At 38.4% G+C, this 25,912-nt stretch overlaps 1 protein-coding gene across 1 annotated transcript in view; it reads right to left on the reverse strand.

The window, feature by feature from the left end:
- The window catches only part of UGGT2 (UDP-glucose glycoprotein glucosyltransferase 2), a 173,041-nt gene that overhangs the window by 91,361 nt on the left and 55,768 nt on the right, over positions 1 to 25,912 (reverse strand). The window contains exons 11-15 of the mRNA XM_040623924.1: positions 17,372 to 17,463; positions 13,246 to 13,396; positions 5,389 to 5,508; positions 4,438 to 4,523; positions 3,741 to 3,876 (exon numbers count right to left, since the gene is read on the reverse strand). Of these exons, the coding sequence (XP_040479858.1) occupies positions 3,741 to 3,876; positions 4,438 to 4,523; positions 5,389 to 5,508; positions 13,246 to 13,396; positions 17,372 to 17,463 (585 nt within the window). The remainder of the gene's footprint in view (positions 1 to 3,740; positions 3,877 to 4,437; positions 4,524 to 5,388; positions 5,509 to 13,245; positions 13,397 to 17,371; positions 17,464 to 25,912) is intronic.

Here is a 25,912-nt window from a genome sequence, read left to right on the forward strand (position 1 = left end):
ACTTACTCCTCTTATAATTGGAAGTTTGTACCTTTGACCAACATTCCCCCATTTCGCCCACTCCTGACCAACCACTTTTCTACTCTCTGTTTCTAGGAGTTCAGCTTTTTTAGATTTCACATACATGTGATATTATATAGTATTCATCTTTCTTTCTCTGATGTATTTCACTAGCCTACTGCCTTCCAAGTTCACCCATGTTGTCACAAATGGCAGGATTTCCTTCTTTTTAAAGGCTGAATGACATTCTAAGGTATGCATACATATATACCACACATTTTCTTTGTCCATCCATCCACTGATGGATACTTAAGTCACTTCCATACCTTGGCTATTGTGAATAACGCTGACATAAACATGGGAGTACAGATAATCTTCGAGATACTGATTTCATTTCCTTTGAAAACAGCTGAAGTGGGATTGCTGGTTCATATTGTCATCCTATTTTAAATTTCTTGAGGAAGCTCCAGACTGTTTTCCATAATGGCTGTAACAGTTATACTCTTAGAGAATTCCCTTTTCTCTGTATCATGCCAGCGTTTGTCATCTTGTTTGTCTGATAACAGACCCCCTACAGGAGTGAGGTGACAGCTCACAGTGGGTTTTGATTTGCATTTCCCTGATGATTAATCAAGTTGAGCACCTTTTCATATACCTGCTAGTCATCTGTATGTCCTCTTTGGAAAAATGTCCATTCAGATATATTGCCCATTTTTTAATTGGGTTATTTACCTTTTCTTGTTGTTGTTGTTGTTATTGAGTTATATGAATTCCTTATATATTTTGGACATTAACTCCTTACTGAATAGATAGCTTGCAAATATTTTCTCCTGTTCCATAGTTGTCATTTCGTTCCATTAATGGTTTCCTTTGCCATGCAGACACATTTTATTTTGATATAAACCCTGTTTATTTTTGCTTTTGTTGCTTTTGATTTTGTTGTCAAATCCAAAAAATCATTGCCAAGATCAATGTCAAGGAGCTTACCCCCTGTGTTTTCTTTTAGGAAACCATTTCAGGTCTTATGATCAACTTTTTAATCCATTTTGAGTTGACCTTTGTGTGTGATAAAAGATAGGGATCCAGTTTCATCATTTTGCATGTGGATATGCAGTTGTGCCAACTTACCACAATCTACTCCCTCCTAATCGTAACTTTACGTTGACAACATACCGAATTTTAAGTTCCGAGAATAGATCCATTTAATCCTCTCTTCCTTTGTACAATTATTGTTATATGTATATCTATATGTTAAAATTTGTTTTATTCAATCTTATGCATTTTAAACATGATAGAATATATTTTTATAGCCTTTTGTATGTACTCATATATTTACATTTTATTTACAGCTACCATTTCATTTCTTCCTGTGAATGTGAGTTACCATCTGGTGTCGCTTCCTCTCAGCCTGAAGGATTTCCTTTAGTAATTTTTTTTGACACAGCAAGAATTCTGTCTCTACCTGTGAATATTTTTATTTTCATCTTTTTGCAAGGATCATAGCTCATGTTAGCTCTTGTTCAACTTCTGAAAACCGACTTATTTCATGTATTTTGTCCATTTTATACTTGCTTACTGTGAGGTGGTTAATCTGTTGTCAATTACCCCATCATAGCCAAAAGTTGAAGGCTTAAAATACTTCTGCATTCTCAAACATGCATTCAACAAATATTAATCAAGTACATAACATTTTTTTTTTAATCTTAATCTTGCAAGGTTGGAAGAGAAAATTAAATTAGTGAATCTGCATAGCCACTGTGGAAAACTGAAATACACAGATTGTTTTACTATATAAATACTGTACTTACTGACATGTGATAATTCTCTATCACATGTCAAAAATTTTCATATGCTTATAATTTTGACCTTCTACTATATTCCTTTCTGATACTATATTCTTAAATTATCTAATTTAGATAAAATAATTTGCTCATTGAAAGTAATGAAACAATATTAAAGAGATTTTATAATTCACTTATTTTACTAAAAGGCTAGATTTTGCTCAAATTATTCTTTTTTTTTTTTTTTTTAGAAGATTTTATTTATCTATTTGACAGAGAAACAGCCAGCGAGAGAGGGAACACAGACGGGGGAGTGGGAGAGGAAGAAGCAAGCTACCAGCAGAGGAGCCTGATGTGGGGCTCAATCCCAGGACTCTGGGATCACACCACGAGCCGAAGGCAGACGCTTAACGACTGAGCCACCCAGGCGCCCCTGCTCAAATTATTCTAAATTAGTGAAGCTAAGTCATCTGAAGGATACAATACAATACATTCCCAATAGAATGTTAGCTCAATCATCTTTTGGTTTTCTATGGGCTACAAACATTTTAGGTTTGAAGCATCCTAGTACGAATAACCACCAACATTTGCACACTTCAGACCCTGGTAGATTCTAGTATGCTGTAAATATTCCTTCCTCACACATTTTCCCCTCTCTTTCCTCTAATTGCTTAGTACAACTTGTAGGCTATGGCACATATTTAATACTTTTATGCCGTGTATACTGTATGGAAACCTATGGTTTCAAGTATAATTTGGTCTTCCAAGATATTACAGTATTATGCTGAACATCACAGTAGATAATTCAAAAGGCCAGTAATTGGAGAAGTATGAATTCACATGCAAATTTATGTCTGATACAAAGCTCTTCCAGAATAGAGAGTCAATGGAGAGAATTAAGATAACTTAGGTAAGGAGAATTTCAAAAGGTCCTCAAGTTTCTAAGTTTTGACTATCATACTGATCCTTTCATAATAAGGTGGCCAGACTGCAATAAAAGCTATGTCAGTCTAAGTTCCTTATAAATTCTTACACTAGTCAGTTAATAAAAGTAATAGACTGAGATACAAGACTGACATGTAATCCATAACACTATTTCACAGAACAAAGTGTACCCCCAAGTCACGGAGCCCTGGTAGTTTCTAACGCCCGACAGGGAGTTCTTGAGGTTTCAGTGGTTTTCCCAGGAGCTATGGAAGCAGGGCAGGGAATTTATAGAGCTTTGGTAATTTCACATTCTCACTTTGAAGAACCATTCCCTGTTATAATAGTGGGTGAAAGCAAAAAGACCAATGTATTTTAAAATGAACAAAAGCTAGTTTTTAAGCTATGGTCTTTCTTAATAATAACAATACAGTTCTTTAATACATATGTTTCCACAATCGGCCATAATAGTTTCAAAACCTCAATTATGAAATAATCTTCCCATTTCTTATTGTTCTTTAATCAAGTTCTTGCCAATTTCTAACTTTTTTTAAATACAGTCAAATTCAGTATCCATCCTGCTATTTCAACCCAATTGCTATCATGAAGTGATTTTTTTCTCCTCTGAAATTCTCTAGGAGGAGTCTACATACTTTGTTATTTAGAATATTTCAGTTTGCAGTAATCTTTTTTATTCATGATTTTTTCAAGACCTAGTTCAGGAATTCTTCCCTGACTAATCATTTTTTATGAGTTTTCCTCTAAACTTACATATGCAATTTAAATTCCATTAGCAGCTGGAGAAAGTCAAGCAAATTCATCTATTTTGGCAGAGTGTCAGTTGCCTAATTTATAAAGTGGGGACAACAATATGTATTTCAGTTGGGAGTTGCAAGAATCAAATTCATCATCTGTATTAATCCCCAGGATCATTTTTTATAAACTTGGAAAGATAAAAATAATAAATAATAATTACAGTAATAAGGCAGAAAAACCCACTATACAGTCTGAAGAAAGTATACCAAGCACACTCACTTGTACTATGGAAATAAAGGCTTGTGATACGTCACGTTCTTCTGCAATATAGTTGAAAGCTCGCCAAAGAGCAACGCCAGCGTCATCTGCTCCATCAACTTCATCATCTGTGTTAACAATGAACACAAAACCAATTCTGGGGAAAGAAGGTGAATAAGGAATGTCACAACTACCCCTTGAATCACAACCAGCCACGATTTTTCAACATTACTAGACTATAACATCTAGATGGAGAGAATGTGTTAATGGAGGGAAAGAGGGAGGGCTATATTTGAAAAGGTTTGATTTGTAATGTCTGTTCACCAACATCCGCCTATCTAATGGAATCCTCCAAACTGTCAAACTCTCTCTGGTGGTGATATCCTCAGATGGCCATGTTTTTCCAGAAAAATAAAGGGAAAGTATACTCTTGACACAACTTCAGGGAAATGGATCCATCTTTAAGCACCCAAAGTGATCAGATCATTTTCTCAGGAAATGAACAGGGTTAAAGAGATTACTAAGCAGCTTTGATTAACAGAGTCTATCATAAAGATAAATGAGGTTTCACAGCACAGCCGTGTTGTGTCAGGTGTTAAAGACCACCCACCACTGCTCTGAATTCCAAATGAATACTCTGTGTAATACTCTGTGGTATAATGGGAACATCACTGGATTTCTTTCAGTTGACCGTTTAATGTTATAAATTGACAATTACCTAAGAGGAATTTTATGATAATAGAAAAGCTCAGCAAGCTTTATAAAATCCAAGGTATATTCTTGAGCAGGATCAATAAACAGAACCTAAAAGAAAGTAGATAGTTTATCATCACTATTTTGTTTGAACATTTTGGAATTTTCATGAAATTCAAGTTTGTTTCTGTCGCTAAAAGTATGAAATTCAAGATGCAATCTTTTTTTAAAGAAATTTCCAGCAATTCTAAAGACTTTTATATAAGAAGGAATTTCATAGGTAATGAAGGATTTTTATTAAAAGCTGAACATTTGAATAATACATGGAATTTAATACCAAATCACGCATCCTTTTTTTGAAGCACAGCAGAGTAAATTTTTTAAATAACAAGTGAAATACCTTATTCTAAATGTGCCTTGGATTTTCTCTAACTTTTTTAAAAAAGATAGTAACTGAATTTTGAAAAAATAGCATTAACATAACTGCTTACTCTACACTGCTGTAGGAAATAACATATTCACTTCCTTTGTTGAAAAAAAATAAAGCCCCAGCTAAGTATTTTCTGCACATTTCATAGTTGTATCAGGTTATTTACTATTATAATAGTGAACTCATACGCCTAGATGATAAAGTGATATTCATGTATTTTTCCCTGAAATGTAGTAAATTTTAATCTTTAGTTAGTTCCTTATAATATAGAAGGAAAAATGTTCAATCAAATTTCTTTCAGAAAATGTAAACGTTAACTCATCAATTTCACATCGGAACTGTAAAAGCACATCTCAATAAGAAGAGGCAGATTTTGTGGCATTGCTGGCTTTGGATGTCTCGTTGGCCAAGCCACCTCAAGCTTGCTGCATCAGGCAAGTATTCCCTTCTTATTACACAGATGCCTATTCACCAAGAACAAGGTAATCCAGAAAGAATGCTGATACCTTTATAAAAGATGTATACAAAATGTCCTATAAAACTCACCAAATTATGAAAATTACGCCTTATGGAAGGTATAGTTCCAGGGAACACGGGCTTCAGAAGCTCCTGGCAACTTGCAGGCCATGTGACATACAAATCATCATTTTCTAGGTCATTAATCCACTAGGAAGAATCCAAAAATCTGTGAGAGCTATATTAAGCTAATACTTAAGTCATTTTCAAAGCCAGCTTTCATTCTTTCAAAGTAAAAATACACAGAAATTTCTATATTTCTGATTAAGAAGCCAGTTGAATATTCTTTAAATTAAGGAATATATTATGTGCAACAATTTTATATTTCCATGGTCTTTTAGATTAAGCCTGACCCTCCTCCCAGAACTGACTTCTTCTATTCATGTTTGTTTCTCATATTAAAAAATAAAATTGTATAGAAATTACTCTCCTTAAACCATTTGACAGAGATTAAGTCTTTATTTTAATTATTAGCAGTATAGGAAGCAGTGAGGTCCTCCACGTTCCTTCTCAAATTTTAACGCTTAGACATAAGGAAAATAAAACATGACATCCTGGGTGTCCAATTCTAATCAAGAGCTAAAAGTTTATACTAGACTAAGCCACCTGTCCAAAATAATGCTAAGAGCTGGGGAAAACATTTAATCACTGTTTAGATGCATGGAGGTAGGGTCAACGAATTATCAAGGGTCAAGGAGTTACAATCCTTAAAGGCAAGAGGCACAGCAGACAAGCTCCATGTTCACCTCAATTCTGTCCCTAGGGAGATTTTCCAAATTGCAGCCTGGAAGAACTAATTCAAACAGAAAGTGACAGTCATACTAGGCTGGAAAGACAGAAGTTAAAATTAGGGTTGCCTAAATGGAAGAAATTGAGGGGGCGGGGGGGGGGGGGGGGGGAGTGCAGGGAAGAAACCAGAGTCCCTGTCTTTACACAAACTCCTCTCATTTGCTGACTAGGAACCTGCACGTACCCATGGCAACACCCCGGCCCCAACACCACTAAAAAAAGAAAGGAAAAAAAAAAAAAAAAAGAGCCAAGGGGAAACAGACACTGGGACTTTGAAGCTGCAGCCACAACGCAGTAATGAGACAGAAGTTGAAGCCTGAAGTGTTAAGACTGGCAAACACTGTACTTTAACCTGAGAAACCGACAGGGCTAGTCCCCCAGGAGGAAGACACAAAGTGTAAGAGCTCCCACGAAGCCCAGAAACGTGCCTCGACAGAGCCAGGTGAGAGCTGGTACTCGGGCTGCCGCAGCAAACCTGACAAACATTTGCTTCTGTGACTTTACATTGGTAATTTCGGGCTCCTATCAAAAACTGCCAGGCAAAAAAAAGGACCAAATATCAAAATGCAAGAGAAAAACCAGACAATACAGAGGGACCTGGCCAAGGACTTTAAAATAACTATGATAATACATATATTTTAAAAAGAACAAAAATAGATGGAAAGATAGAAAATGTTAAGAGAACTAAAAATCCATTACAGGAAGAGCCAAAGGTATATTCTAAATTTTAAAACTCTGTAATTAAGAACTGTAAGAACTTCTAAAGAAGATTTAACTGCAGACTGGACACGGAGGAAGACAGTGATTAGCCAACTGGATGACAGATCAACAGATGTATATCAACCAAAGTGCACAGAGAAAATTAATGCAAAATCAAAACGAAGGGTGAGAGAGACGAATGACACAGGCACGGTCTAGTGCATGCCGCACAAAGTCCCAGAGGAGAGGAGACCAGTGGTGCCCAAGAACTCAGGCGGCCTCTGCAGTGATCCAGACAACAGGTTTTGGAGTGTTGAACCACATCAGAGGCAGTGGTTTCAGAGAGAAGACTGAGCTACTACCACACCCAGACAGTAGCTGTAAGAGAAGGAGTCCGTGCAGGGGAAAGCACAAGCAGGTGGGGAGGGAGTTGGCGCAGTCTGGGACACACTGACCAAGTGCATAAGGCACATGAGCGGGAGTAACTGGGTAAGCTGCAGCCATTTCTATTTTGTGGTTAACAAGTGTCATGGGGCTCTGTCATTAGCTTGTCTTCGCTATAATCTGTCCTGATACCATGGAGGGGAGGAAGAAGGGAGAACTTCGGTCTCCCTGGAAAATTAGGTAGTGGTCTATCTTGTTTATGTTTTTGAGGTAATTTTTGCCAAGATGTGAAGGTAATGTGAACAGTTCTAAAAATCCTGGCAATATGCTAGGAATGCCCTGTGAATTGGAAATCGTTATAGACTTGGACAGCAGTGTCTGGATCAGTTCACTGTTCTTCTGTGGGAATGAGAGGCCAGTGGAGGGAAAGGCACCAAAGTAGAGGATTTGAAAATCTGACCCCCAGGGTGGTCAGTTAATACTGGTTTTAAGTGAGAAACTGGCCGTATGCTTTATGTATCTGTCCTATTGAACCTGTTAAAAATTGGAGGTAGAGTCACTTTTAATATGTATCAAAATATCTGGAGGTGTTTACTGAAAATGCAGACTCCTTGGCCTGCCTTCAGACCTACTAAAGCAAGAATCTCAGAACAGGGCCTAGGAATCTCCATTGAAAACGAGTGTCCTTGGTGATTCTTACCATAAATACTAAAGGTAGAACACTACAGCAATGGCCTAATTTATAGCCTGGGTGTCGGGTAAACTCATCTAGGTGATACCCTGATCCATTTTGGAGAACTACTGAGGCAATGGAAATCGCTTTGCATAGGTGCTGCAGAGACTGAACTGCCCATTTTTACTCTCAAGTAAACTTGCAGAAGCTGCGACAGTAACTGGAAGAATGGCCTCACAGAGCTGCATGCAGAACTGGCACTGATATTCCAATGATCTACCGCTGTTCGTTTGGTTGGCTGGAACTCTGGCCTTTTCATCTGCTGGGCTACCAAGATACTGAATACAAGCTACTGTCATTAATAGATTAGAACTTATAAGACCATCTCTTCAGGGTCCAAGGACCTGCACTAGATGGGTCATGGTGCTAGAGGACGACTTTCTGAGAGAAGCGAAGAACTTGGAAGACTTATAATTTACATCTTTTAGGTTTTCTTTAGGAAGTGATGTCAGCTAAAATGGCTGAGTAAGGAATTTCAAAACTCCACCCTGACATAAAAGCAATAAGAAACTAGAAAATCACTGGGGGGAACTCAACATTTTAAGAACGATGAAAATTAACCAAAAGCTTGCAGCAACCTTGAGAGCATTTATTCAAGAAAAATGGCTGAATCTCAGAACAGTGAGATATGTGGTGCGAAACTTATCCTAGTCCCATCTCGTGCTCCCAAGCCTATCAGTAGCCTTGAAAAATGACAGCCTGAGTTCCAGTATCAATATTGGAGAAAGCAGAACGAACCTCATTCTGAAAGAATTTTAGTTTTTGTTTGAACTGTCTGGTGACTCCCTAGAAAACTGACTAAAAAGGCTTCTCTTTATCCTGCCTAACTCATAACAGTGTTAGAGCTGCTGCCCCATTTTGTGTAAAATAATTACGGGCCAATGTTTTAGCCACTCCTGCCCGCAGCAATAGAAAACAGTTGGGACGAAAGCAGAGCAACCAAAATCTAATGAGGAAAGGTTGGGGAATGAGGTGCTTTAAGAAGTTCTGACATATTCTTGGGATTCTAAAAGGCTATGCAGATGCCCAGGGAAGACTGAGAAGCCCCAAGTTCTCTCCTCTGGTTGACTTTGAAGCTCTGTGCTAGCAAGAAGTGAAGGCCGAGGCGGACGAAGGCGCCTGGCTGAGGGTCCAATTCGGGCTGCTCCCCATCCATCTGCCACACACCCAGAACCCCTATGCAAGAATGGGAGGCTTTTGGGATCCAGACATTTAAGTAAGTCTCTGTCCCATACTGAGCAGATGACTAGGTGAACATAACAGAGACTTCTGTGGCCACACATAAGAAAGAATACAGGCTTTACAAAATTAGGTCAGAGAAGTCACTAAACAAGTAACAAAAAACGATAGCAAACAGCAACAACAAACCCAGGGAAAGTGAGAATCTGACTTTCAGAAGTGCCATACTGTAATATTCAAAATGCCCAGTTTTCAAAAAAAAATTAAGAGGAATTGAAAAATCCTAAAATAAACATAACACAATTCTATTTACAATAGCATCAGGAAGGATAAAATACTTAGAAATAGGTTTAAGAAGTATGAGAGACTTGTATGCTGAAAGCTACAAAAGCAACATCATTGAAAGAAAATAAAGAAGATCTGAATAAATGGAAAGACATCCCATATTCATGGATCAGAATAAAGTGTCGCAAATAATCATCTACTGAAAGCAAGCACTTTCTAAGTGGAAAAGTAAAAGCATTTAATTAAGAGACAAAACTTCCCTTAATAGTATGTAAAACAAGGTATTTAAAAAATTAACCTATTATTTAGCCTTAAAAAAGAATAAAGTTCTGATACATGCTACAACATGGATGAACCTCGAAAACAGTATGCCTAATGAAATACACTGGGCAGAATTAGACAAATAATGCATAATTCCACTTTTATGAAGCACTTAGAAAAGGCAAATTCATAGGGACACAAAGCAGAACCGAGGTTACCAGGGAGTTTGAAGAGGGGAATGGGGAGTTACTGCTTAACGGATACAGAGTTTCTGTTTGGAATGATGAAAAGGTTCTGGAAAAACGGATCATGGTGATGATTTTACAACACTGTGTATGTGCTTAATGCCACCAAATTACACACTTAAAAAGATTAAAAGAGCATATGTTATTTATATTTTACTTCAATAAAAAATTACTTTCCAACACTCTCAGAGAGAATGGAAAAGAATGCCTCCTCAGGTGTTCCAAGAACTGGGAAAGAGTCAGAGCTGTTATAGTAGAGCAGTGGGGAAGTAGACTGGGTGTGGATGATGGGGACAGCAGCAGGGCTCCTCTCCCCAGGGGGCGGCCTCTGCCACCAACCTGGGAGGACCAGGATGGTATTTTATGAATGGAGCCGCAAAGTTTCCTTAAGATCTATCTCTTCTTCAGAGTAGTCTTGAAACTTACTGCCCTCCTTTTCTTACTGTGGCCCATGCTCCCAGTGCTCTTCTACAAATGTTTAAAAGCATAAAGGCTTAAAATAAAAGTCCCAAAGTATTAAGATTACTAACATGGTCATTCCTTTTTCTGATTAAATATTTTTAGAGAAGACGTTTGTTAATTGAGCTTAAAGATATCCAAGTCAAAGTAAAATCCAGTAAATGACAGAATATGGTCTAAAGAGGAGGAAAACACAGTAACAATAAACATTTATAACAAGGCACTTGGTGCTATGGAAAATACAATGGTAACTAATTCAGAACTTATGTAACTTGTCCTGAGTCGAAGGTCAATATACAGCAATTTCTGTATGCCTCAGGGAATATACAGCAATTTCTTTGGTGCTGTTGTTTCCATGATTCTTGGATGGCGGACCAAATTTGTAAGTGGGAAGGCTATTCGGGTAGGACTAAAGTACTGTAATAACTGAACATTCCCAAAAAAATCCCCTAAATATTTACATGAGACAATTAGCAAAACAGACAGGTTTTTCTTCCCATTTTTCTTTCCTAATCATGTAAGTCATACATACCCATTGCTAAAAATTTGGAATTTACAGAAGAACATAAAGAAAAAACCCCAACTACCTATTAAACCACATCACCCATTAATAACATTTTGATTTATTTCCTTCGGATCCTCTGTCCATCTTTTCACATGATAATATCATGTAAGTCTGTATTTCTTACTTAATATGAGAGCACAGTCATTGATCCTGGTTGTTGAAGCATGAATAAGCATAATTCTGATGTCTGAATAACATACCTGAGCACATGGATATACAATTTACAGTATTTTTCTGTTATATACGTAACTCATTTCTATTTTGTTTTAAAAATATGCAGTGATGATCATATCTCCGGGAATATTTTTCTCCATTTCCTACTATTTCTTGATGGTAGTTTCCAGTGCAATTACTTAGATCAAAATCTGTAAACGCTGGAAGGACGCCACAGCCACGACTGCTTCCAAGCCTGCGCCAATTAATACTCTGTCCAGGTGTCCTTCTATCCTTCTGTATTTCCTCAGTTAAGTTGCAGTTTTTATTATTGGTTATTAAGATTATTACATAGTAAAGCTATTATCAGGTTATCTGAATTTTTATGTTATTATGAATAAATCACTGTGTCTTCCAAATGGTTTTTGGAAATAAAGCTTTTTGACCTGCTTATTGTCACTTCAAACCTATTTTACTAAGGTCTTATTAATTAAAATGCTGTTTTTTATATAATCTGCCACGTAATACTCTCATTTTCTCATTTCTTATAGTTTGACTTTTTTTACACTAATGTTAAATCATAATGGTGATATGGACATATTTTTATTGATTATGTTGTAATTAGAATGTTCTCAGTTTCATTGTTAAAATTGTTTTATGTTGGTTTGAGATAAATATTTACTTATTTGTTAAAAGAATACGTTTATTGAGAACCTACTAAAACCAGGGACATAAATGGTGAGAAAAAAAATGGGTAACATTCCTACTTTCAAGAAGTTTATATCGTCTAATAAGAAACAAAGATATCAAAGAATCACAGGACAAAATTATAAAATTATAAAAATTAACTGTGCAAAGTATATAGAAGGCTGGCAGTTCTGTACCATAATAAATAGGTATGTATACATACACACACATGTGTGTATATGGGGGTAGAAAGGGTTAACTCAGCGGGCCAGCTTGCTCACACCTCGCACATTCCCTTCCCTAGAAGGGCCGATTCTGTGACAAAGGTTCTCTAGGTTGGCTTCTGAGAACCCAGCTCTTGAAATGTTCTGATAGTTTCTCCCATGCTGAGGGTCTTGCTGCATGCTGCTCACTGCAGAATTTCTGTGAACTACACGACTTATGATGAACACCTGCTTTTCCTCTGAGGGTCTGGAGCTTCAGTGACTGAGATCAGTCACGTGCGCATCATATGACCATATGACAGCCCCCTGTCGGAACCCTGAAGTCCCAGTTCAAGCGTGTCCTCTAGGACTCCACGAGGAGCAGCTTCTTGGAAACTCCTGCCTGGTTTCCTCTGGACTTTGCCTCATGCTCTTTCTCCCTCTGCTGATACTGCTTGTGTTCTGCTCCAATAGACTATAACCCCGAGTGTAACAACTTCTAGGCTTCCTGAGTCCTTTCAGCACAACATGGAGCCTGAGGCTGATCCTGGGGCTCCTCAATACAATGTGTATATGAAAACATCTTCTAATCTGGACAGTTGAGGGCAGCTTCTCTCAGGAAGTACTGTTTGGAGCGGAAGCCTGAAGAAAGAGTGGGAGTTGACTGGACAGAGAGGGGAAACATGGTTTCCCAGCATGAGAGAAGGGAAAGTAGTGAGAGGAGTATTTCACAGTCCCAGAAATGAAAGGAGGGAGAAGGCCACTGACAGCCCGACAGGCCACACTGAGGCTGGGACGGCATCCTTGCTGCAAGCAGGGGTGAGGTGAGCAGACTCACAATTCCTGCAGGTGATAACATGGACCAGAACGCTTGGAGGCCCCTGTAAGCCGGCCAGGCAAGGTTCTCACGATAGTAGGAGGTATTCTTACATTCCTCAGATCTTAATTATTTGACGTTTTGTTGCTGTCGTTCGTGGGGTTACTTGGTTGTTCGTGTTTGTTTTTTTAAAGCTGGAAAGGATCCTGAAGGAGTGAGTTCTTGAGAGGAAATGCAGAGAACAGGAGGAAGGGGAGAGAAGATATGAAAATGAGCGGGGGATGAGTCTGTATTTTCACTTCTCCTCTGAGTTCTCCTGAAACCTCTTTCAAAATGCTTAAATTTATTTGAAAGCCTGCTGATATTTGGTTTTATGTTAAGTTTTAAATCTAAAGGTTTTAAAAACAAGGAATTACATGAGCACTTACCATTACAGAAGAATGCCTAATATCTAATGCATAGGTATGGTCCAAAACACGTGAGTTTAATTTTAAAAATTTGCTCACGTCTTCTTTGTTGATCCCAAGATTGTGGAGGCCATTCATCATTTTTCCTTCTAGTTTCAGCATATCCAAAAGACTTTTAAAGAAAAGAAATAAGTTTTATTTTGATTTGCCAAATTTAAAAAAAACCCTTTAAAGTTTATAGCTTTCTTAAAGCATTAGAAATGAATTCATGGGTATTTTTATTAACAGCAGGAAAAAATATTATTAAACTCATTAGCAAACAAGACAAGGAGTTCTAATTAGTTACCTAGGGTAAACTCACGTTGACTTTTTTGTGTGTGGTGACAAAATCTTATTTAAAAGTTAAGGCAACAAGGTATATTTATTACATCTTTAGCAAAGTGGTGAAGATATGCTCACTCTTGAGTGAACCAAAAATAAAGGGAAAAATATACTAGGTCACTATTTTGGTAAGTCTTGCATTAAGGTAAGATCAAATAGGACCTAAAATATAAAATTTTAGCACAGAAAAGACCCATTAAAGCATGAAAGTTCACAACTGTTTAGAATACATATTAAAATTTCTAATCATATATATAATACTCTGAGAGCTCTTAAACATGACAGAAAGACCAGATTGAGTTACAGGGTACACTGGAAACAGCATGAGATTTTGAATCTTGCTACTATTTGCCAGCTGTGTCCCTATCTTTGTGTGACATTTGAGTCATTTCCCCATCTAAAAAAGAGAATGGTGATAATCACTCTATAAGGCATTAAGATTAAATTAATTCACTACTGGGCACACAGTTGCCCTCAATAAGCATGTTTCTTCCTTGCTCTTTTCAAATCTTGAATTTGGGTTACCAATTTTAAAAAATCATTCCTTAAATGTGCTAGGTCTATTTATCAGGAAAACTCGATGTATCTCTGGAGTTTGAAACAATTAATATAATTTCTCATGCTTCTCTTTTAAATAGTCATTATCTTTAGATTTGCTTAGAGCCCTTCACCAGCTCCTCCTGCCCTTGAGAGGAAAGGTGCAAATCCTAAACCTGGTTGCACAATCTGCCCCTCGACCACCTGTGTGACCTTCTTCCGGCTCCTCTGCACTCCACAGCCTGGCCACAGGAGTGGATTTTCATTTTCTCAAATGTGCCACTGCTTGCAGAACCCCCACTCCCCACTTTGCCTGATTCATCCTTTAAGTGTCAGCTTAAATGATCACTTCCTTTAAGAAATCTGACATTTCTACTGTCCCCATGTTCCACCAAGAACTGGTTGAAATCTCTGGAGTTATACACTTCCAGAGCACTGCACTTTATCTTTTGTAAACCTTACTACACTATCATTATATATTTACTATCACCCACCCCACTAGACCACTTGCTTCTGTTTTCTTCACCACTACACCCTCAATATCTACCGGTTTCTATAGCATAGTAGGCACTCAGATATTCACCGAACTGAATTTTAATATTGATTTTATAATACTGAATTTTAAATATATTTTTTAAAGATTTTATTTATTTGACAGAGAGAGAGACAGCGAGAGAGGGAACACAAGCAGGGGGAGTGGGAGAGGGAGAAGCAGGCTTCCCGCTGAGCAGGGAGCCCGATGTGGGGCTCAATCCCAGGACCCCGGGATCATGATGTGAGCCAAAGGCAGACGCTTAATGATTGAGCCACCCAGGCGACCCTATAATACCGAATTTTAATGTTACATGCATTACAAATACATATTTATCAAGAGCCCCAGAATATTCTGAGCCAGACTACTTCATTAAGATACAGAAAAAAACCACACAAGTAGGGACATCAAGACACCTTTGTTTTATCTTTCTTTCTGGTAGGTATACTGTGGAGACACAGGCTCAAGCAGAACAGGCTGGCTATCAAAATGATTAACATCCACTTTGTACCAGTTTGTCTCCTCAAATCTGTAGTTGAGGTGACTGCTTAGAGAAAAAGATGTGTCAGCGGCTCCAAGGTAGAAATGTGAGACACCATTTACGGACCTCCTCAAATTTACTCAGCCCTACCTGCCTTCCTCCCCGGTCGCGGCCACGGCCTCTTGCTGCTGACCTTCCGGGGGGAGGAGAGCCAGGCTTGGACCAGGATTTGACTCAACCAGTGCTGACCAGACCCACGGAAGCTCCGGTTCCTCCCACTACTTCCAGGGTCCGAAGGCAAGGATGCATCAGTGCTCTACAACCCAAAATGCAGGGAGACACGGGTGGTAGGAAAGCAGCGTAAGATAACTCCTCACTCCTGTCCCTCCCATAAATGGGTAATTCTGCAGTACTAGTCACACGGGACCTCTCTCTGGATTCAGGATATAACCTTAGTAACACGACATTTTCCTTCCTTCTCCTCTTTCCTGAATCATTTTCTTCCAGGCTCCACACTGATTTTATTTCCATGTTCTGATTTCTTTCTGAGAATCTATTTTGTGCTAAAAATGTCAGAAGATATAAACATCCTCACATCTTTTCTTGTCCTCCTTGAAGGGACTTAGAGGAGCTGCAGTTAGTGATCACATGAGTGAGGAACAAAATGTGTCACAAGTCGCACAGATCACGACCGACCAGCTGGAGGAGATACGGGGGTTTTATTTCCTGAATAACCTACAGCCTTTCTAAATAACTAGGCAAAATGTTCCTGCTATGAAAACCTTCCTGAAATCTACCCACCATTTACTCCCTCTCTTAAACCCAATTTCACCATTCCTGAGCACAGATGGGATTTTGTCCTGCTGAGGCTTACAGGCCAGCAGCTAACAGCCGCTCTATGCCTGCTGTGGATGGTGCTTACCCTATGGGTCTTAGCTATCATTTTTTTCCTAAGGATCCAACTAAATAAAGAGAAAAGCCTCATTTGGGCTCTATGTTTCTCAGTCTCTCCTACATTTTCCTACTCTTCCCAAACTGGTAAGAGAAGGAAATAAACATTTAATCAATTGAAGTTCAATGAAAGTATATTCAATTGAATTAAAATTGAATATCTGAACTAAAGTATTGTGTTTACTAAATTTATCTTATAAATACTAATTTCTAAAGTAGTTTTATGCTTCTCTTTAAAAGTAAAATAAATTCAATTTGGTTTTTCTTCTATTTGGCCCATGACTAATTTGTGGATCAACGCTCATGACAAATACAAGACTTTCTAATTTTGCCCTAGAGCATTTTTTTAAAAAGATTTTATTTATTTGAGAGAGAGAGAGAGAGAACATATGAGCAATGGGAGGGGCAGACAGAGAGGGAGAAGCAGACTCCCCGCTGAGCAGGGAGCACCAGGAGGTGGGCTTGATCCCAGGACCCCAGGACCATGACCTGAGCCGAAGGCAGACACTTAACCCGACTCAGCCACCCCAGGGGCCCCTGCTCTAGAGCATTTTCGAAGAATTTTTTTTTGACCTACAAAAATAGATAACACCCTGAATTCTACAAATTTAAATTTCCTTTCTGACAAATACAAGTACTTTAAACTCTTTCTGTTAATTCCATTCTTCTGGGGGAAATGTCTCGTGTTCCTTTCAGTTCCTTTCTGGAGGGTAGAGTTTGGGGCTGCTCAGTGCAGTCCCATGGAACTTCCCTGCTAAAGGACAGACCTATTAAGGAAAGACAGTTTTTTTGTTTTTTTTTTTTTAATATTTTATTTATTTATTCGACAGAGATAGAGACAGCCAGCGAGAGAGGGAACACAAGCAGGGGGAGTGGGAGAGGAAGAAGCAGGCTCATAGTGGAGGAGCCTGATGTGGGGCTCAATCCCATAACGCCGGGATAACGCCCTGAGCCGAAGGCAGACGCTTAACCGCTGTGCCACCCAGGCGCCCCGGAAAGACAGTTTCTAATAATGCGACAAGTAGGGGTGTAATGTTTAGAACTTCAGTTTTCACATCTGAACAAATGTCTCCAAGGTCTCTCCCAGGTCTGCATTCTAAGACACTTAAGAGTATTCTCACAAAATAATAGAATTGTTTTGCACAAAAACATGTATTTGCTTTACCTTTAAAGTGATTATTTACATTCTGACAAATATTAAATTCAGGACAATATTTTCCTTTATATAAATCATAGTTAGTTTGTATCAGTAATTTAATACTTACCTAAAAGGATCATAAGCACTCATATCAACACGAAGTCCATTTATGAACAGACAAGCATCACCTGGCTGAATTTCAAATCTATCACGAAGACCCTTAAAATAGAGCAGGGTAATAATTAACCAAGTAATATAACAATAGCAATCTATGCCAGGAATCGGCAAACTTTCTACAGAGTCATAGAGTAAATATTTTAGGCTTTGCTGGCCATATCTTCTCTGTCACAACCACTCAACTCTGTCCTGTAGCACAAAAGCAGCTACAGACAACGTAAACAAACGAGCATGACTATGTTCCAGTAAAACTTGTATTTATGAAAACAGGTGGCAGGCCGGATTCGGCCTATACATGGCTAGTAGCCTGCCCACCGCTAACCTAAGTGATGGAAATCTCATGATAGGTCAGAGACACAAATACCTGAATATTCTGATTCTGCAATATACATTAAAGTTCCAATTCTAGGACAATTACTTACCTAATACATCTTATATTGTGTGTATGTAGGCACACACATAGAATTTGATAGTTGCCACACTCCTAGTCTTTAATATCCCAAGACTCAAAACTTTGGTATATTTGTAAATATCTGTTAGAGATCACTCTAAATTCATAAAGGTTTCCACTACAGCAGTGTTTCAAAGTTCGTTTTTTTATTCAGTAAATGTTCCCCGAGCACGTGCTATGAGCTAGAAACCACTCCAGGCACTAGAGCAGTAATAAAAGTAACGAATGTAATGTTCTTGCCAGTACAGCATAGTTATTAAGATACTGGTAAGGGGGTCAAATCACCTTTAAATCCTAGTCTTGCTACTTAGTCATGGTAAGAGTTGGACAAAGTTACTTTGCTTCCTTATGTCTCCGTTTCCTCATCTGGACAATGGAGCACTTACTTCCATCTCACAGGTTATAAAGTATAAATGTGATATATATCTGTGTCTAGTCACATATGCAGCACTCACAAATGAAGCTTTTATTATTACTATTATTAGGGCAGGTGAATTCGTCTAGAAGGAAAAACAGTTTCAAAACGGTGCGTATCAATGATGCCACATAAGTGACCTAACAGAGGTCTGTAACAATTATTCTAGAAAGGCAGGTGAAGCAACTACCAAGAAGAGATTCAGAGTAGGTTTGGCAGAAGTGAATTTTTCTGTATGATTATCACTCACCACCAACAGGTTACATAAAGAGAAGAGAGAGAAGGAACTAAATTTGTAACAGGACAGAAAATATTTCCATTTGATTTATACAGAATACTAGCAAGAGATTAAATTCTAACACGAGAAGATTCACAGGTGAAACTGATTTATCTTTAACTATTTCTGTGCCTTTCTATCAAATGCTTATTCTAAGAAATCTGCATTCTAACTTCAAAATCAACACAAGCCTAATGAACTCATCGTTTATTCTCCCAAAACTTGCACTAAACGCTCATACACATCGTGTCCCGCTCTCTCCTGCACCTCATTCATTTCAGGCATCTCAAAGATAAGGAGAAAGCACATCAAGCACACAGATCTGTACTAAATTTTAGTTATTCCCTAAAGAATGTTAATGCCAGCCACAGTGCCTTGAACAAAGATAGTCAAAAAAGGGTAACCAACTGAACTCAGCGGATGTGACTGCTGAAATACTGTCAGTCTACTGGAGACCGGTGCTGACAAATTCTCTCTTTCCCCTCAAAGGAGTAAGCCTTCAATACTGGAAAATCACCTGAATGTACAGTTTAAGGCAGCTTTTTGCAAATCAGGAGGTTAAGACTTCAATTTCCAGCAATATGATGAACCACAGATCCTGAAATCCTACTAAAAAAAAAAATACCAAAATGCTAAATTATTAATAATGACCTCTAAATGGATGGTTTGGTTTTTAAAAGTAAAGACTTCATCTAAGGACAGAGAGGAGGTGGGACTATGAGTCCAAGGATATAAGCAAACACTGAAGACCCTATCCCAAGGAAATTGCAGGCTTCCTAGGTGGCCTAAAGCTTGGGGCTTTGAGGGCTGATCTCAGGACAGGAGGCAAAGCCTTGGGCCCACTCAGGGCAGGGAGGGAGGAGCATCAGAGATATCTTGTGCACACAAATGTATGTAACACTCACAGTGAAAGGTGACCTAGAAAAGAAACTGCCCTGCAGAAACAGCGTAGAAGCTTGCTGGTCTCACCCTGGGTTTTGGTGAGGGAGGAACAAGTTTTCAGTAAGAATTCACGACCTCTTTCATCTTCATAGGAACCTGAGGCTTGATTTCACACTATTTTTAAGGTCCAAAAAAATATACACAGACCTTTTATTTGAAGTGGAGCTAAGCTGGGAGTGCTCTGTGGCTTTGAGCAGAAATAAATATAAATTTCCAATGAGAAACAGAAACTCATCCAAAAAAAAAAAAAAAAAAGAGGAATACATTGCAACATATCCCCCTTTAACAACCCATGGAACTGGGCCATTACCTGAGGCTAAAAAAATTCCAGCTGTGTGGATCTCAGAAGACTGGTTGAGCTTTATAATGGTAAATTTGTTTATAAACACGTCTGGAGGCCCCAAAGCTGAAACTGCATCCATTCTGAATTTAAAAATTGAAGTCAGATATATCTTAATGTAGGAGATGTTCTTTTGGGTTTTTTTTTCAGATGAATGATGAGAGAAGATAAAATTCCAAAAAAAAAAAAAAAAAAAGTTTTACAGAAGAAGTTTTGGAAAGGGTATTCTAATTTAGGGATTTTTTTTTTAGAATTTCAAAATTTTCATACCTTCTAAGTAATTAGTTCATATAATTAGAAAAGGCACGAGCTTCTATTTGGATGAGGTATAATTCTTTATTTGGATTTTGTATTTAAATATCTGCATTTGGTGTATTACATAATTTTGAATGAAACAATGTTTCATAACTGTTGAAGTAAAAAAAAAAAAAAGTTACCAGATCGCCCTTCTCCTATCTCCATTTTATTTCCCCCAAGCAAAAAAATGTTATCGAATATAATTAAACAGTTCTTACAGTAAACAGTAACACACACACACACTGGACTGACATTTAAAATCACCCAAAGTAGATAATGACCCGTATCTGATTAAAATAACAATTCTGAACTTCGAAGGGAAATTTGCTGTACTTTGGAGTGAAAGCAGTTGCCTCCCGGATAAAACCAAACCCAGATTCACTTAGATCACTTCAGCATGGTCATATTTTCTGAATACTCTCTGCATGAGTTCAAAGTCAAACCATAAAAAACTGATACACAAAGAATTCTCATGCTCATTCCAGCACCGTTCACCCTGTCTCCTGGCCCCTCTTGGTGGCCCAGAGAGGTGACTGGGGTTTTTTCCCCAGTTTCTTGTTCATCCTTTTGGTGTTCCTTTATGCAAATACTAGTATATACAAATACGTATCTTGTTTTCCCTGTTTTCTTTCACAAAAAAAGAGAGCTGCTAACTGAGTGCTCTATCAAACTTCTGAATTTGTAAAATCTGGTGTCTCGGTTTAACTCTGATCTGTATTTCTTATGAGTGAAGACAGATCATCTTTCTACATACTGATGACCACTATTATTCCTTTTTCGTGTGTAAACCTTTTGTTTACATGCTGTGTGGGGACAGTACTCTTTGGTATGGATGACGAGATGCCACAGCAGTGACCTACGTCCTGGGTGTTCACACGCCCAGTCCATGCTCAGCAACACTGCAAGGGCACCCTGGGATTCCCGGCCTTCTAGTCACCACCACCCTCTTCTCCAAGGTTGGAACTCCAGTTTTTTTAGGTACCACTCACATACATACCCCACGTGGTAGTGGGTAACATGGACTTAGTCTGATCACATTCAGCCGAGATTAATAACATGAAAGCAATTACCATTCTTGTCTTCCTCCCAGCATGCTCTGAGGGAGACGGCTAACCAAGATGACCATACACGCCATGATTACTTATTGTACTAATTAAATTCAGATTTCTTGCTCTGAAGGCAAAGCTATGTCAAAATTATTTCACTGATTCCAAATGGAAGAGAGGTGGAGAAGGTGACACAGCAGTCGCCCCTGAGGCCCTGAGCAGGCTGGAGCAGTTGGTGGCAAGCACAGAAAAAGAGTGACAGAGCCTGATGGTGCTAAGGGGCTACACTGGTGCCCATGAGGGGCAGGTCCCTACTTCAGAGTATTCCTGGCTAGGGTTCCTAGCCTATCTTTTCCACATGAATTTTTAGATTCATCAAGTATCAGAAAAAAAAAAAAAACTCTTGGTATTTTTATTAGGTTCTGATTACAACTATCTAAATTAACTTAGAATTAATTGTAATCTTCCAACATAAGAACATGAATGTCTTTCAATACGCCCGCAAGGAGTGTTTCAAATTCTTCCTTATATAGGCTTTATACACTTGTTAAGTTTATTACTAGATGCTGTTTCTGTTGCTATTATGAGTCTTTTTCTTTTCTTTCTCACATCTTCCAACTAGCTGTCTGCAATATATGGAGCCTCTTGGTTTCTATATAAACATTAATCGTGTAACCAATTACCTTTGTTGTGGACTAAAGCATGTCCCTCTCCAAATTCAAATACTGAAGCCCTAATCCCCGACGTGACTGTATTTAGAGACAGGGACTTTAGGGATGTCAACAGGGTGAAATGAGGCCATGACGGTGATACGCTTCATATGCACAGAGGAAAGGCCATGGGAAGACACAGCGAGAAGGTGGCTGTCTGTCTACGAGCCAGGAAGAGAGCTCTCACCCGAAACAGAATCTGCCAAAACCATTATCTGGGACTTACAGGCCCCCAACCTATGAGCAGATTAGTATGCCTTTCTATCTCCCGTTTTTGGCTTTTTTAGCAGATTCTTTACACCTCATTTTCCCCAATGTTTACACTTCTAACATATTTCTCTTGACGAATAACGTTCGCTAAGAGCTAATAATAAATTACAATGACAATAATGAGCCCCACTGTCTTGCTCCTGATTTTGGTGAATATGCCCTTAGTACTTTTCCACTAGTAAGATGTTGGTTTTTAAGCAAAGGTACACACAAACACACATGCACACACTTTTAACCATGTTTTTAAAAAAAAGTATCACTGCTTCCCTTATGAAGTATTTTTTTAGATTAATTTTTTTACAATCAGGAATAGGTCTTGAATTGTGTAAAATGCTTTTCCACATCTATGGAGATAATCGTGCTACTTTACAACTAATATCTTAATGGTATTATATGAATAGATTTCTTAATATTGGATCATCCTTGCATTCCTCAAATAAACTTCATTTAATTATGATATATTATCCTTTAATTAGTTTTACGGTTTTTGTCTTTTAATGCATTACTTTTTAACCTGTACTAATTTCTTCTGCTTTCTTTTGATTTTCTTTATTGCTCTTTTCCTAACCTTTTATAAGATTTTGTCAGAGAGAGAGCGCACACGCACGCACACAAGCAGGGAGAGCAGCAGGCAGAGGGAGAAGCAAGCTCCCTGCATATATATGCCCAATGAGTCAAACTGAAAACTTTTCTAATGTTAAGCTTATCTATATTTATTGATATAACAGATGTTGGCCTCAATGGTCATTCTTTCCTGCTATATTTACTCTTCCTAGATGTAATTTTTTTGAACAAGATTTATTTTGAGAGAGAGAGAGAGAGAGGGAAAGAGAGAACACAAGCGAGGGAGGGGCAGAGGGAGAGAATCTCAAGCAGACTCTGTACTGAGCACAGCGAATGAGGCAGTGCTTGATCTCACGACCCTGAGATCATGACCTGAGCTGAACTCAGGAGTCAGACACTTAACTGACTGAGCCACCCAGGCGCCCTGTCTTTCTAGATGTTTTTTTAAAATGTCATTTATGAATGGTTTGGGGGGGGGGGATGTGCGTGCGCGTGTGCGCATTTCTTCATTTTAGGTTCTTTTCCTGTGTGGATAGACTTAGACTTTTGCTCCCCTAGTTTCTATTACATATGTATTGTCATGTAATACCCTCAGTCACCTCTTTCTTTAAAAGGTATCTCATGATTCTATCACAAAAAATAATAAAATTAGTTTCTGACCCCTTCCTGAGGCCCTTCCTCTCACATGGCCCAACCTCACTCAACAGTTTTCTACTCTTCAGTGGTTAACTATGTACTTTGCAGTATGTTTAGGCTTCCACTGCTTGACTTTTCAGCTTTAATCCAATCTGTTGATTCCCAAGTATCTCAGGTAGGGCAATCAGCAAGTTTATTCTATTTTCTACCTTCCTCACCACCAGTATTAATTGCAATTTTGTCGGAGCAGGTGCTATTTACATACTACGGAATAACTCCCTCCGTTTGCAATAAATTCATTCAGTGTCCACTGGGCAGTTATTCTGCCAAAATACCTTCAATTAGTCCTTGGTTGGAAGAAATTCCTCAGAAGGCACTCTTTCCCTAAATTCTTGTGTTCAGTGTTTTTGTAGCCTATATATGCATATCTACCTGAAAGTCAGGTTGAAGGACAGTTTTTCTTTCCAGGAGTATCCTGTAGATAGAACTCACTGTCTCCTGGGGTTGAACATTGTTTTTGAAAATCTGATGCCTATCTGGTTTTCTTTCCTTATAATCCTTATTGCTAAATGCACAAATAATTCCTTTTTTCCTATAGCCTTTCTTTGTTTTGATGATTCTTGGTCAATTTCCCCAGTTACACAGTATACCCTTTTAATAATGTGGGTTCAAGTCTTTTATTTCAGAAAACTGTCTAATTATAGTTTTAAACATTTGCTCTGTCCATTTCAGAGACTCCACTATTGGAATGTTGGATTTCCTTTACCTGCCTTTTATTTATCATTTTTCTTGAATCCTTTTTATTTGTTTTAATTTCTTTGCATTTCTTAACTCTATCCACTATGGCTGCTACTGTGTTTTTTATAAGGTCGAGTCTCCCTTGTGCCATTTGTAATTTTGATTTTTATTTATGAAATGGTTGCTTTCAAGATCTTTGCAAAGTCCTTCCAGTTCTGGTTTCACACTCTGGCGATCTGGGCGTCACCCCCTCTTCTCGGCCCATCTTCGCTGTGAGTCACTGTATTTCTACATTGTGTGTTGCTTCTCGGCTTCATTAGCTTTTCAAGCACACGTCTGAATGTCGTGCTGCAATCTTTCTCTGCTTAGTGAAGTTTCTCCATCTGTAGTATAGTTTGGTTCCTCCTCTCCCCCTCTACAACGAGAGCTTAGATGGTTGTAATAGTTCTACCTTTCTGATTAAGCATATCTGAATCACTTAGATTTTCTTACACCTGACATTAGCCGGGGAGATTATTTTGGAGTAAAAGAGGCAAAACTAGCCTTCCAGGTTTCCTGGCCTGAAGTTTCCATCAACAGTGTAAGCTGAGTCACCCAATGTCGACAGTCCTCCTTAGATTCTCCAATATTCACCAGGCTCAAAGACTCTGATCACCAGGCACTTTTTCTCTTCACTCTGCCACCGAAGGATGCCGCCCTTATCTCCTGGAGGTGCCGTCTCCTTGAACTAGCCAGGTTTTCTTACATCTGCCACTTCAGTGCACTTTGCATGACTCCTCTACCTCCCGCAGCAGACACGTCCTCTCCTATTCGTTTTAGTCCCGCCCGCCCCCCCACAGAGTTCCGACTCAGAGCGGAGCCCTCTCCTGAGGGTGAGTATTTGCTGATGCTTTCTGAGACCACAGCCACGTTCCACTCTTCCCCTCCACGTGACCATGATTTTTCACTTCGGTTTCACTGGTGCTGGGCATTTTCCACCACACACAAAATTTAGAGTTGTAGCTTTCTGCCTTCTTGCTAGTTTTGCTGAAAATGTTGTTTCATTCTTCCTGTTGCTATGTATGATTTTTAGGAGAATACATGGGCCTATTTTGAATTGGGCTGCAGCCATATTCCTATTGGAACCAATCACTATAATCTTAATAACAAAATGTCAGGTTAGGCCAGCTTTAACTCAAAATATAACCAAATAAAATTAACCAAAGCTAGCCTCCCTCACTAAGTTGATAATGCTGAAGTATACAAATAATAAAGATACTAAAATTTAAAAGATCCAAATAATTCCTAAAAAATGAGGAGATACAGCAAATACTAGGACTGACAGATAACATTAATCCTGGATAATGTAAATAAAAGATATTTTTAAATGAAATATCAGAATAACTCTGTAATAATTCTAACCTTAAACTTGTCATTTTGACTACATTTCCACTATTTCTGCCATCTTGCAGTTGTAAATATTTACAAAATATGCTCACAGATGATTCTAATCTGAACCATATAATTACATTTTACAGAAGAGGTTTGGAGAAGATGACTTCCTCAAAGCTAGTACCAGGAACTAAACCCAGAACTTTTGCCTGTTCTTTCTTATTTCCACAGCTATTTTATTCCTTCAGTTCTTCTAGAAGCCCTAAAATCACGGTTTCACAGAGCAACAGAAATTATTCTGAATTTCTTTCAAACATAGAAACATTGTTTTGTAGTTTCAAGAGCATAAGAGAAAATACGACTTAGCAAATGGAAAAGTAATGTATGAAATTTAATATATTTGATATTACTGTAGCCATGTTCTTAATATAAAG

This window comes from Ursus maritimus, unplaced genomic scaffold, assembly GCF_017311325.1.
Source record: "Ursus maritimus isolate PB19 unplaced genomic scaffold, ASM1731132v1 scaffold_10, whole genome shotgun sequence".
Classification (NCBI taxonomy): Eukaryota; Metazoa; Chordata; class Mammalia; order Carnivora; family Ursidae; genus Ursus; species Ursus maritimus.